The following is a 14,531-nucleotide window of genomic DNA, read 5'->3' as shown; positions in this document are numbered from 1 at the left end:
CAGCTCACGACTCTCTACTCGTGAGCTTGCTGCTGGTTGGCAGCATTCGCCATCTTGCGGAGTTCGTATTCCTTGGTGAATTCGCGGGACAGCTGACCCAGCTCCTTGATAAGCACATTGCAGGTGGCAATGACTGCAGCACGGGGAGTAATCTCGCCGTCGGTTTGCACACGCAACTCAAAGTTGGGAGTCAAAGGGTGGGGAACCTAGATATAGTTAGTACCACTCATCATATCAAGAAGATAGAGTTCACATACCCGGTAAGCGGAGAAAACCACATTGGGATGGCGGAGCAGACGAACGCGGAGCAAATTACCAAGCGTGTGGTCTTCCTTGTGGAAGGTAAATATGGCCGCAGAAGGTAGGCCTGAACACAGATGTCAGAAACCCCATATTGCTGCTTTTCGGCAAAGTGAGGAACACATTACTTACGAGTGTCGACGTCAACGTCGATCTTCTTCTCGCCGGGACCAAGAAGGATCGCCTCGTAACTGCATTCAAGTTAGTCAGTCATGCTTCCACGGCCATCAACGCATGAACGCCTGCAGGATGAATATGAAATGTCATGATACAGTGTAGTTTTCTTCCCCCATCATACTGACACATCGGGGCGGTCATCCACAGCACGAAGGGTCTCGTGGCGAGATACAGGCAGACGGCCACCTGCCTTCGCAATGGCATTGGTTGCCGTGTCGAAGGGGATGGCCCGGTAGCCCGAGGGCGAGGGGGACCGAAGATCACTCATGACAATATCTTTCCAGTGAAAACAGGGAAACACGAAGCAAAATAGACTGGGAAACAAAACAAGGGGAATGGGAACAGACGATGGAGAGAAAATGAACAGACAAGAGGGAGTCTTGATCTTCTGGATTTGAGTCTCTTGCGATATTTGGTCGCGAGAGGCTCGAATCCAAAAGACCAAACGAAACAAAGTGAGCAAATTTTGAGCGCTTTCCCTTCAACCTGACGGGCTCCATACCCGTCATAACATGAACAAGGTATTGATCAGACGAATTCGCAAGAGCAAACATGATTATGTTGAAGCCAACGAAAAAGGAAAAACTCTGTAAGATACACTCACCGATCCGGCGCATTCATAGCGGAGTGATTGAGATAAAATTAGAACCGTAAAATAATGGAAAAGACACTTGAAAGAAATGTTGGAGTTGCTGAGCAGTCTGTCGAAAAGTATTAATACAGTGTCTTCCATGGCCTTTCAGGCAGTTTGCGTGAATGTGTTAGATTCAAAGACAAATGACCAATGACTATTCATCAAAACCAAAAGCAGACTGGACATCCATCTGCAACCATTCCAAAAGGGGCCACGCTTGATACTTGCGGGAATGTCCAAAATTCAATCTCCAAAGTGAATGAGTGCATGACAGTGGGAGGATTCAATGCCAAATTACCTTTTCGGGTCTTTCAGATTATTTTGATGCGTGAACACACGCTAACAATATGGCGATGGTGAAGATCGGAAAACGATCTAATTCGATGAAAAGGTGAGGACGTGAAGATCGAGATGCCACGATCACATGATATCACTAGGTCCCGTGACATATACCACGTGACACTTCTTGATTGTCGGCATAATTTTGATGATGTAAGCTAGCTAGATTAGTAAGCCAGCACATAAGGTGTGCGCACAGAGATAGGAGAACAACCAGACAGACACATATTGAATCGAACACCCATAGAACCTTGATTGACCGCCCTGATTACGTGTTCCGACATTGATCTTGCATGCGACAAACGTTTGAATGAATTGAAAATTAATTCGCGTATTATGCTAGTTAACTCTTGTAATTACGTAAGTTTCCTGCTGCATAACAAGTATATCCCATTCATGTCGAAGTTGATCCCCATCATCTCGAAGATTCCACCTTCGGCTCTCCACACAGTGAGAGCCCGCAGCGCCGATCTGCGGGAAGTTGACATCTAACCATCAACACAAATGAGTCGATAACCTTGGAATGATGCAGAGTAGAAAAAATGAGTCCGAGTGCTAGATTCACGAGTTGAAGGTCTCTTAGTTATTCCTTTCAGCCGAACCAACGAAAATTATAATTCTATCCATCGTTTGACAATCAATATAAATTACGAATCTCCCACCAGCTCGACGCATTACCTTACGCATCGAAAGGAAATTAAACATGTAAAGATGAAAGAGCTACTTCAAATTCAAGAGTGAAGATCTATTTCAATAGCCCTGGAGAGTGAATAATGCAAAGCCAATGTGGTATATTCGTTGTTCCTAATTCCTTTATCACCTTCCTTCCCCCCCCCAATGAGTTCAACAATTTCTCATCAGGCCATCTACCAACTCTTTCTATCACAACGTCCACCATTGGTCAAATAAGAGATATGTTTTCTGCAACTCAGCTTAGCTCGATAGTCTGGAAGTATCGCCTGGCCCGATGAATGGAAGGGAGAATGTTAGGACTGAAGTCCTAGGAAGGATAAGGATAAGAGTGACGACGGAAACGTAGTGTACTGGGTACGCTACCGTTGATTTAATTGTAATATAATCGCTGGAGAACTTATGAGAGTTCTCCTGCGATCCTCCTCTACTAGTTATTTAGGATTTGGTGCGGAATCAATTCCTATGGGAACCAATTTATATAGGTCTAAATATGACCATAAAAGATGGTATTAGTCGGATATGCTACATACTAGATACGATCTTTGTAGAACTGGATATATTATTCAAGGGGGATCAGGCGATGTCCTAACTACATATTGAAGAGGGGAACACTCGTTGGCAGCACACTCGAAGATGTGCGGGTCGATTCAGCGCACAGAACAACCACACAAGCCACCGCAGGACGTACGAGAGAACCACATGGTCCGTTGAGAGAGGTGTAGGAGTGTGTTATTCCATGCTATCTACTAGATGCTAGTTATCCTATCCTGGGCCTACCTGCCCACGTACTGAAAACTATTGGTCACGGCCTAAACCGGAAAAACCCTCGGAAAAACTCTACCCGCAAGAACCCGTAATAACAGGTAACAGGGAGTTCCCCACTACAATATATACCCTCCGATCCGGACCGTACGGTCGTGTAATCAGGGTTCCGTCCCTGGTTCCACACGCCAGTATTCTGCCATAGGCGGTAAGGATACATAATTATTTCACTATACTAATTATTCCTTATTATACTGAAATTTTTCACCATTGGGAATCACCTACGAGCGGTGGATAGGAAGCTTGAAGCATGAGTCCCAGCTGCCGTCAAAACAATTCTAAGCCCCCATCTCAAATTCCGGCGTCTTCTTGCACGTAATTTCCACCTCGGTTCCAGTATGCATCCCAGGCATTGCACATGCTCTCCATCGCATCGAATTCATCTCGCTTTAACGCGAGATCGCCCGGCCGCTCGAGCATTTGGAGGCCGAGCGACTGACTTGAGTGCCAGACAATATGGCAATGCATAAGCCATGAACCCGGATTGTCTGTCTTGAACGCTAGGACAAGATACCCGCGTTTCGCCCATGTCGCGGTGTCTCGCCGCGGCGGGTTCGTCCGCTGAAGAATTGATTGCCCTGGAATAAAGCTGCCATTCCCCGTGGCGAGCACGAAAAAGTCGTGTCCATGCAGGTGCATTGGGTGCGAACGGTTGCGCCCGGAGATGTCATTGAAGACGAGATACACCCAGCTGTCGGGAGTGTCGGGAGTTCGGTAGACATGATATTCGGCCGGGAAACTGCTGTTGTGCTCCGCCAGCATCCGGTTTGTCGGCTGCGAATAGTTTGTCCACAAGTATGTGTTGTTGAGCGTCCAAAGGAATCCCTTAGGAAGTGGCAAGGTGACTTCGTATAGGTTGAAAACATCGGTCCTCGCGGGAGGGCCGACATTTAGCGGTAGATGAGGGACGAGTCTCTCGAGAGGCTCGTCGCCGCAATTGTCTAGATAGTAAAGGGCGGGGTTCGATGTCGTCGGAAGAATGGCCGACGTATTGTCGTACCGTATGATCCCCAGCGTGTTATTGGCATAGTCATTCGGGCAGCATGAAGTTTGCCAGATTGCCCGAAGCCAATAATTGCCGGGCGGTGCAGTGGCCTGGACAACGATGTCATATCGCTGACCCATCGATATCACAACCTAGCCAGCGGAAGGGGACCGAGTTAGTGCAAAATACCTGAAAGAATAGGACGCAGTGGACACATGCATTGTCAGTCACGTAGGGAATGATCGGGACCAAATCGTTGGCAATGACGGTGAGATTATGCCCATCGATCGCGAATCGGAAATTAGAGTACAAGCCCGTGTTGATGATCCGGATCCGGTATGTTTTACCCTGCTCGAAATGCCACTCTGATCGTGTCCCATTCCCAAGACAGTTTGGATCTTTGGACCCTGTACAGTCAAATACATTTTTCCCGTTGATTAAAGCACTGGCCAGGGATGGCGGGCCGGTGGGAAGCCGCGCATACCACCACATGGTAAATGGGGACACATGGGACCAGTCCTGGAGGATGACAGTACCCAGGTCTTCCTCGTAATTGGCAGTCGCGGGCCCATGGATGATGATGGGTCCTTGTAACCCGACAGAGTACTGCATGCTGAAATGAGAATGGTACCAAGTCTGGACAGATGCCTATGAGTCCCGTCGCTCGTCAAAGGGAGATTGTGCTTGGCGCTCACCGTCCCATATTGCTCTGCTCTCCATTCATATGTGAAAGTCTTCCCTGGTGGCTGTACCCGTAGTGAGAATCATTCGAACTAGTTCGGCGTGTTGGAGAAGGGTTGGTATAAAGGCGAAGGACTCACGATGGGACACTGGGTGACACCAGGGGTGCCATCCATCAGGTTATTGTTTTTTTGTCGAATTCCATGCCAGTGAATGCTAGTCCCATTTGCCTCGAGCATATTGGTCACATGGACGACCACTTTGTCTCCCCAATCAGCTTCGATGGTAGGGCCTGGGATGGATCTGTTGATGGCAATGACGTTCTGCAAATAGCCCTGCAATTTTCACGACGTATTAGTCAGTATTGCTTGCATGCTCAGAGTTGGAAGGAGGTGCTTACATCTGGCGCCATAGTAATGTTTTCCACCACGAACCAGTACTCTCTGGTGACGCCGGTGAATGGTATCTGCTCGTAGAAGTTGGTGTCTATGGAGTAATTCCCCCAGCAGCCTCTGGTGTTGGGACCATTCTCGCACAATAGAGGCCATATCGCTTGCGCTAGAGCAGCTGTTACTCGAGTGACAACAACCCCAAGTAGCGTCACTAAGAGTTTCATGACTCGGCTCGCCATGTTAATTGGCCTTTTTCCGATGTACACACTGTCCGATTAGGATCGAACCAAGCTCCAGAAATGATGACACTAGGTGGAAGCGGGGAAAGGTCGAAGACTTCAAACGAGTTCGGGACCGGTGTTCTCTCGCATTGTATTTAATAATCCAAACGTAAAGATGCATCTAATGCAATGTTTGTCCCTGTTAGGGTAGATTGTGGATCAAAGAATACCGAAAGGAGATACCGCCCTTTCGTATTTGGGGATAGTGTTTATTGTCATGTCTTCAGTGGTAATTAGATGCACCACCACATGGAGAATACAGCCGCCCAAAGGAGGGCAAAACGAAGCCTCCTCTTGATCCTTGAGAATTACATGCGCTGTAAGAATTTCACCAGTGAAAATATATATATGTATATTTAATATTTAAAACTGAAAGCCCTTTAGGGCCTTGGATTCGAATGTAGACTCCCAAATTTCTTGGCTTGTATTTTCTTGCTTACACCTTCCACCCTCACGCGTGGTAGCAATGGCACTGAAAATGGCCAACTCCACTTTATCATCATTGGTAATGGCCCTCCTGGGTCCTCGCCTGCTATCTCAACAGCGCTCGACGACTCTATATAATGGCGTTACACTTTGCTAGAGAAGGCGCACACTTTTGACCCCGTAGGCGCCGGCCTCCAGCTGACCTGTAACACGTTCACCTTGAAGTACGCCATACTTCACATACTATAATACAAATTTGGTTAATAGATCTTTTGTCTTATATCTAAGCCATATATCAAAGCCTCTCTAAAAAAAATAATTTTATGAACTTAATCACAGTCTATGTAGTGTAAAACTAAACCCTACTGTTTCTATGTAGGCAGCTTAGGTCCGCCGACCTTGACAGGTCACAGCATCACAATTGCGCGAATTAGCACTCATCTCCGAGGTATACAAGGGACTTGAAAGCTCGAGTGGGGTGTGGTGAGGATCCAGCTGTCTGAGACAACTGGTGTTGCGTCTTCCGATAACACAACTAAGTCCCTGCGACTGCACCCAGGTCACGCCACAAACGAACCACTGCCTACCACAGTACGCATGTTAGACAGCCCGACGTGGATGATCAAGGACATGAGAATAATACTCAGAGTATTCAAATTGTCCACGAGATACATTTGTACAAGTTTGGGGCATGAGTCCTGCCAAAGATTTCACGGCCGTGTGACAGTGCTGAAGCACCGCCATGAGGCACTTGGGCTGGGTCTCACTCGTTCAACGTTCAACAAGAGAAAGATCTACAGATCCAACCTTTCTTAGATTTGTCCGCATACTAGGGCCGGCTGGGTCAGATATTAAATTGATTTAGGTGGAAAACGTTGCATTATCATGCTGGATCAGGCTTCCAATTTTCCCCAAAGGGAAAAGTCTCAACTGTTGTCAATTTAATTGATTGAAACAGGTCGCAATCCCTATTGATTATTAGTGTACAAAAATTGGCTCGAATAATAGTCCCACGTGGAACACATTGGGACGAAAAGACTCTGGTCCACAGTGGCTAAATGGTGGTATTTTAGCTCTCATCCCCCACCGGCCGAGGGAAACCTCCAAGGGGCTAATCTGTACCAGAGGAGTAATCTCATAGCTCTGGAAACCCTGTTGTGTAACACGGCGCGGGATAGAATGGGAGATACTCTGGCATTGGAGCTCCTTGGAGAATGAGTAGTCTTGATTCGACATGAAAGCATGTTAAAAACTTCCCAGAGTCTGATGGCTGTAGTATAAAGTCTTGAAAGCGCTTGTCCATGAATGGTTCCACCCTAGCACGAGTGCATTCCTTATGCAGACATACCTTCAAAGATACCGCAACTGCCATGCCAGTGTACTTCCCTGTCTTCGCTGGCCTCGGATCTCCTTCGCTCTTCTCCGCCGAGACCCTAGACACGGCAGCCAGGGATGCTGGGCTTCCCGAATGCAAGGCTTTCTTGCAGGGCTGTCTGGATGTTTTTCAGACAGAGGTCCAAAATGCCTTAGAGAGGAAAATCCTTGACAAGGATTCAATCAATTTGACAGATTTTCTGAACATTGCGGCGCTAATTCGGCCCCCGCCGCAGTATTACCAAAATCCTTTGGTGCAGCATACCACGCTATACCTGATTCAAGTCCTCCGTTACATCAGCCATCTGTACATTACTCATGGCCACAAGAGGAGGATCCAGGGCGCCGCGGGGTTCTGCGCTGGCTTATTGCCTGCAGCAGCAGCAGCCACGTCCGATCCCGAGCTGTCATTCATCAGCCTGATGTCACGGGCGTCTGAGTTTTTCCGGGTGGCTGTCTGGGTGGGTATCCGGACTGAGAGTCATCGGAGAGCAATGACCATGACAGAATCAAGCCCAGAGGACTCGGAGCATCCGCCTTGCACTTTTATGGTGGGAAGGCTCCCACCGAGCGAGGCGGCTGATTTGCTGGCAGAGTGGAGAAAGTATAAGGCCGACTGCAGCATCTACCTGTCGGCCATCCTCGCCCCCGATCGGGTGACCGTGAGCGGGCGGCCGTGTGAGCTGCAGGAATTTATTTCGCGGACATTACCGGCTCATTGTTACCGCAAACCGCTCAACGTCTACAGTTTGTACCACAACCGAATGTTGTTGGCCGAGCTCCGGGGTCAGGTCCTCGAGGATTTGCGACAGAGAGGCAGTCCCTGGAACTCGGAGATACGACTTATGGCACCGTTGCTCTCTACCACTACTGGACAGCCGCTCGTCCCGTCGGAGAGGGCAACCATAGGTCAGTTTATTGAGACCGTCTTGGATCTGATATTTCTGGATCCCGTCGACTGGGTCTGCGTCCAGGACTCCATCGTATCATTCACTCGGAACCAAGAGAATAGTGAAAGATGTCAGATCCTCAACTTTGGCCCGGGCTATGGACTGTCTGCAGCCGCCTACCGAGAGATTGTGGCCCGGCACGTCGACATAATCGACGCGTCGGTTGCAGAGAGAATGGCGGATTCGGCATCTGGGCCAACGAAGAACGAAATTGCCGTTGTTGGAATGGCGGTGGACATGCCGGGGGCGCCGGATGTTAATTCTCTTTGGAAGAATTTGATGCAGGGCGTGGATTCGTCTTCCGAGGTAACGTAGTCTAACCCAGTCACACTTTTTTCTGAGGGGCCACTCAGTAAGAACATGGCGTAGATACCGAAGTCCCGGTTCAATGTGGACGATTACTACAAGCGAGACGGCAAGAAGGGCAATGGAAATCGGTTTCTCCGCACTCGATACGGCAATTTTCTGCAGAATGCATTCCTGTTCGACCCAGAACTCTTCAATATCTCTCGTCGAGAAGCCAGTTCCATGGATCCCCAGCAGCGCGTGCTGCTCCAGACCGCATACCGGGCGCTCGAGGATGCGGGCTATACCCCCGACAGCACGACTTCGTTTGCCCGAGATACATTTGGATGCTGGGTCGGTGCGTCCACCTTGGACTGGGTTGATAACCTCCGGAATGATAACGATGTGTATTATAGTACAGGTAAGACCTTCTTCCATTCTTCCTTGAAAGCGGGGGCTGATGGGTGTACACTGGGAGGAACCCTGCGTGCCTTCTTGAGTGCGCGAATTTCTCATGTTTTTGGATGGAGCGGACCTTCCATGACGCTTGACACTGCCTGTTCCTCCTCTATCGTAGCGTTGCATCAAGCAGCGAGGTCCATCCTGATGGGAGACTGCAGAACCGCGTTAGTTGGTGCGGTGAACATCATCTCGAGCCCCGACGTAAGTCAGTCCACTTCAATGAAAGCCGGTTCTAAACTCCGGATGTAGATGTATCTGGGCCTGGACCGAGCCCACTTCCTCAGCCCGACGGGCCAATGCAAGCCATTTGACATGGCGGCCGATGGTTACTGCCGCGCCGAGGGCTGCGGAGCATTTATCATCAAGAAACTTAGCGACGCGCTGGCCGAAGGGGACCGCATCCACGCGATCATCAAGGGGGTCGAGATCAACCAAAGCGGAAATGCACACTCCATTACACACCCGCACGTCCCCACGCAGGAGGTACTGTTTGCCAACCTATTTCAGAAGGCGGGGATTGATCCGCGCGCGGTTTCTCTCGCCGAACTGCATGGCACAGGGTGAGCAAACCGATGATGTGTAGGGTCATGCTGGTGAGGGTTGGCTAATAGTTTTTCACGTTTTATTACCCAGAACACAAGTGGGGGATCCTAGTGAAGTCGAATGTGTCCGCCGCGTGTTATGCAAGGAACGGGATCCGCATCACCCAGTTTATCTCACATCCATCAAGGCCAACACCGGCCACTGCGAGGCGGCATCGGGCATGGCCGGTTTGGCCAAGATCGTGCTTATGCTCCGCTACGACAAGATTCCTCCGCAAATTTCCCTCCGCGAGCAGAACCCCAAAATTCGCCCATTCGGCGTCGACGGAGCCATTGTAGAAAAGCACGGCTGTGAATGGCCCCGCACAGCCTCAGGTACACCGCGACTGGCGATCCTGAATAACTTTGGTGCCGGTGGTTCGAACACAGTAGTCCTGGTACAGGAACACATCAGTTCCGTGAACCACCCGCCACAAGCACAACGACGAACGGCGGATCCATCAGTCACACTGGTATGCGGGTTCTCCGCGAAGAGTCCGCGCGCCCTGGCCAAACTCCAAGACGACCTAGCTGCGCACCTGGATGCGTGGGCGACCCAAGCAGCGTCGGACAGAAATGATGCTGCCGTCTCGATGCGAGACATCTGCGCAACTCTGACGGCGCGTCGACAGCTATACGACCAGCGTATCGTCGTAACAGCCGAATCAATTGGCGAGCTTGCGCACAAGATTAAGGCCGCCCAGCCATCGCATGGACTGGCTGGCCGAGCAGAAGCCATTTTTCTATTCTCAGGTCAGGGGTCGCAATACCTCGGAATGGGCCGCAGCCTCATGTCTTTATTCCCGGGCTTTGCCAACACAGTCATGGCATGCGATCAGTGGCTCATTGATAACCAGTATCCTTCCTGTCTGGCAATTTTCGAAGCTCAACCACCCGAAATCGGACAGGCCGGGGCCAAAACGACAGTGACTCCTCCACTTGATCGCCTAGAAACCTGGGAGGCATTTCAGACCGCTTTGTTCGTCCTGGAGGTGGCCCTAGCCAGGCTGTTAATGTCGTGGGATATCATTCCCACCGCAGTCGCAGGCCACAGTCTCGGCGAATACGCAGCGCTCGTCATTGCGGGCGTGCTAGATTTCGAGGATGGCCTCAAGCTCGTTGCGCAGCGCGCTCGTCTCATGATGCAGCGCTGCCCGCTGGACACAACATCAATGCTGGCAGTCAACACCAACGCGGCAGCGGTGCAAGCCTTAATTGACTCGGACAAATGCAACGACTTCGCGGTACTCACCATCGCCTGCAGCAACAGTCCCACCAGTTGCGTGGTCGGCGGACCGATTCCGACACTTCAAGCCCTTAAGCATGTCCTGTCTCGAGGGAGTGAAGCTGCGAGGAGCAAGCTGCTCGATGTGCCGATGGCATACCACACAGCCGCGATGGATTACGTTCTACCCGAGTTGGTCGAGTTCGCGTCCAAAGAGATACACGTCTCGCCGCCGACGTTACCAATCATTTCCAACGTGCTTGGCCGGACGGTCCAGCCCGGCGAAACAGACATCTTCTCGGCTGCGTACTTTGCCGCCCACTGCCGCAACCGTGTCGAGTTCGACGACGGTATCAGTGACTTCCTGACCAGCGTGGCCGGGGCTACCGTGTCTACACCAATCCAGAGGTGGATCGAGATTGGGCCCCATCCATCCGTGCAGCCGATCCTCCGTGAACGGCTCTTGGGGGATGCTGTATTGCTCCCTGCACTTCTGCGAAACACTCCGGCGGATGTGACCATAGCGAAGCTGCTGAGCCACTTTTACGAAACCACAGACGGAGTCAACTGGCGTAATGTCTTTGGCTGCGGCGCATCGCTGGTGGAACTGCCGGGCATGCCGTTCTTTCAGGAAGAGTTTCACACGCCATATCGCGATACTATGGAACCGCCTCCTTCGCAAGAGCATGACATCAGTGTCCATGGCCTTTCGATATTCCCCTTACACTTTGTCCACGGAAAAAACAATGATGATGGGGCAATCTTCGATACGCCTGCGGACTCGGTGAGGGGGTTCATTGAAGGCCACCTTGTCTGCGGATATGCACTCTGTCCCGCCGCGGTATATCACGAGATGGCTCTTGCCGCGGTTAACCTAAATGAGTCGAAATGCAGGAGACAAATCCCCAATATAGAGAAAACAGTGTGGTCGCTCTCCAAGGTTCAGTACTCGGCCCCTTTCGTCTACGAAGAAAGCGCAGATCAGGCGTTGCGGGTGATTCTCAAGCCGCGCGTGGAAACTAGCCCGGGATACGACTTCACGGTCACCTCGTACGAAGTCGGGTCGACCGTTCCCACTGACAACATCAACAGATATTGCAAGGTTCATTGTCAGGGCACTCTGCGGTGCAAGGCCAGGGCTAGCGTGGAACGGAAATCTACCCGAATCGCCGCTTCATACCAGGTCCGCATGGCGGACCTGGATTCGTCTCCGGATCTGCAAGTGTTCTCTCGACGTGCTATGTATGACAAAGTTTTCACGCGCGTCGTCTCTTATTCCGAACCCTACCAAAAAGTCCAGCGCATCCGCATTGACCAGAACAAGGGCGACGCCCACGCGATCTGTGAGGTCCCCCAAGCCCGCCTCGCGAGCATCCCGTCGGCAAGCGCCATTTTTATGGACGTCTTGCTACATGTCGCCGGGTTTGTGGCGAATTTGCGCCTCAGCAACACGATTATGGCGATTTGCACTGAAGTCGCATCCGCGACCGTCCTACGCACTCCCGCAGAGTCCAGTGTTGCTTCGACTGACTCGGCACCGTTCGACGTTGTTTGCTCAGTCTTCGATGTTTCAGCGGCTGGCAGCAGCTCCCGAGCCACAGTGGCAGATGCTCATGCACTAGATGCGGATGGTCGCGTTTTGGCCATCTTCAAGGGGATGGTATTCCAACACGTGTCGCTATCGCGCATGAGCCACGCACTGACACTCGCGAGTCGGTGTCAAGGCAAGGCTGTAGCGCCAAGAGCGAAGGGAGGTTCCGTTTTGGAGAGTTTTACGCGCGCGGCAATCCCCTCCTGTGCAATGGGCACACCCCCCATGTCTCTCCCGGACAGTCACCACGATGTCAACATTCGGCACTTGGTAGCGCAGACATGCGGCATTGAGCCGGACCGACTGACTGCCGAGTCGCAGCTCAATGCCCTGGGCATCGACTCGCTCATGATGATTGAGCTAGGGAGTGAGCTGGCTAAAGCGACCGGCGGTGGACTTGCACCCGAGCCCCTCGCCCGTTGCGCGACAGTCGGCGACATTGAATTACTGTGCACCTCGTCGATGTCGTCGAATAGTAGTGCCAGCCCGACCAACGCGCCCGCTTCCACGATTTCGGAGTCGGTGGCGAAATTCTATGAAGCGCAGAATCCCATGTCCGTGGAGGATCCAAAGGGGACGACAGCGAGAGTGACTGACATCATTACCGAGATTTGTGGCGCCAATCCGGGGACGGTGGGTTCGAGTTCTGCGCTCCATGCTTTGGGCATCGACTCTTTGATGATGTTAGAGCTGGAAGACCAATTTCGAGAGGTCTTCGGAGGCGACGCAGTTCCCGTGTCGGGATTTGCTCATTGTTGCACGGTGGGTGACCTTGAGAGACTGGTATGTATTCATCGAGGTTAGATTCGTATCATGAGAGACCTGCTGGGAAATGCGAAATTGTATAGTGAAAGTATTGTAACTGCAGACAGAGTAGAAAACTAGCCATTTATAAGCTAATATGTATCTAACTCCAGGCGACTGGAACAACCCTATACCACGCCCTAACAGATGACTCCATGCTCTCCCCATTCGAAGTAACCTTCCTCCCTAAGATCTCAAAAATGCTTGACCTCGCCCATCAGCCTGAGATCATCCAGCAAACTTCCTCGTCTCCGACCACCCTCCCGAGTCTTCCGCTCTTCTTAATCCACGATGGCAGTGGCCTTTGCACACAGTACCGGCGTCTACATAACCTCGGGCGCCCGACATTTGCCATCCATGACCCGCTCTTCCTCTCACACAGGTTGGCTGGGCAACAAGCCTCGGCTTCTGCATGGGCCAGTCTGCCGGCCATGGCAGCCCACTACGCGCGAATCATAACGGCCACCAGCTCCGGGCCGTATCTTCTCGGCGGCTGGTCATTTGGAGGGGTGGTTGCATTCGAGACTGCCCGCATCCTAATGGAAGAGAAAGACCAGGAAGGCCAGCCACGACCCCGCTGCGTCGCGGGCGTTGTACTCATTGACTCCCCTCCGCCGGTGAGCCACACACCGTTATCCGAAGATATCATTCGCATTATCAGCTCGCCTTCGGGCAGTGCTACTGCGAACCCGACAGCCACTTTGATCTGGAAGCTAGTACAGCGGAGTTTCCGAGCGTGTGCAGCGCTTCTTAGGGCGTTTGACCCGTTGGGTTTGCACGACGGTCGCTACGACACGGCCAACCGCGAAGCCGGTCCAATGACGAGCTCTACTACGAGGAATGGGGAGCTGGAGCAATGGCCGAAAGGGAGTGACCGGCGGATTCCCCGCATCTTCCTGCTGCGGTCCAATGAAGGCTGGAAGCCGCCCGTGATGGAGAGCGAGATCGTTAAGGCTTGTATGCTACCGCAGCATGTCTTTTTGGAGAATAAGTGGCTTCAAAACCGTTCGGATCGGTCGCTCGCGACCGCTGGTTGGGAGATGCTGACGGCTCGTGCGGTGCCCTCGGTTGATATCCCGGGCAATCACTTCCAGCCTTTTGATACTGCCAATGTTGACGTTGTGTCCGAGGCCGTTTGCCGCGCGTGTGTAGATCTGACATCAAGCTGGATTGCGGCAGAGTATTCAGAGGATTGCTGAGACATGTGTTACATATGATATGGTTGTATTCATGGTCAATTTGGAATAGTGTGAAATCGAGAGACCCTGGTGAGTAATACCTGTCCTGGCTGTTTCTGCCATGGCTACCCTCCTTCCCCTGCATTTTCAGACATCATTTGATTTGACCCATCAGATGCCACCACCCCTGGCCACTGAATTGCTGCATCAATCCTGGATCCTGCACGAGCCCTTCTACACTTGCACACTCGATACGATATCACTTCCAGGCCTTCAGGTCTAGGAATTCAATTCTGACAAGGCTCCACCCAATAACGCGGCTTCACCTACAGATACAGACACGGAGGCCGA

General features: G+C 51.5%; 3 protein-coding genes across 3 annotated transcripts; 1 reads left to right on the top strand and 2 right to left on the bottom strand.

Moving 5' to 3' along the window:
- Positions 1–14: 14 nt before the first annotated feature.
- N7484_001810 (DNA-directed RNA polymerase II core subunit RPB11) lies at positions 15–745 on the bottom strand (the record flags this gene model as incomplete). The annotated part of the gene is made up of 4 exons (XM_057112230.1): positions 15–206; positions 258–367; positions 433–491; positions 603–745. The coding sequence occupies 4 exons, from the start codon at positions 743–745 to the stop codon at positions 15–17; spliced, it is 504 nt and encodes a 167-aa protein (XP_056976967.1).
- Positions 746–3,256: 2,511 nt separating this feature from the next.
- On the bottom strand, positions 3,257–5,247 carry N7484_001809 (laccase 2; the record flags this gene model as incomplete). Its single annotated transcript, XM_057112229.1, has 5 exons — positions 3,257–4,102; positions 4,140–4,598; positions 4,646–4,696; positions 4,772–4,966; positions 5,032–5,247. The coding sequence occupies 5 exons, from the start codon at positions 5,245–5,247 to the stop codon at positions 3,257–3,259; spliced, it is 1,767 nt and encodes a 588-aa protein (XP_056976966.1).
- Positions 5,248–7,100: 1,853 nt separating this feature from the next.
- N7484_001808 (polyketide synthase) lies at positions 7,101–14,201 on the top strand (the record flags this gene model as incomplete). Its single annotated transcript, XM_057112228.1, has 5 exons — positions 7,101–8,360; positions 8,424–9,002; positions 9,051–9,361; positions 9,435–12,981; positions 13,116–14,201. The coding sequence occupies 5 exons, from the start codon at positions 7,101–7,103 to the stop codon at positions 14,199–14,201; spliced, it is 6,783 nt and encodes a 2,260-aa protein (XP_056976965.1).
- Between the last annotated feature and the right edge of the window lie 330 nt (positions 14,202–14,531).

Source organism: Penicillium longicatenatum, assembly GCF_028827895.1.
Source record: "Penicillium longicatenatum strain IBT 33135 chromosome Unknown contig_1_segment0_segment0, whole genome shotgun sequence".
Lineage (NCBI taxonomy): Eukaryota > Fungi > Ascomycota > Eurotiomycetes > Eurotiales > Aspergillaceae > Penicillium > Penicillium longicatenatum.
This window is presented reverse-complemented; position numbering and strand designations above follow the sequence as displayed.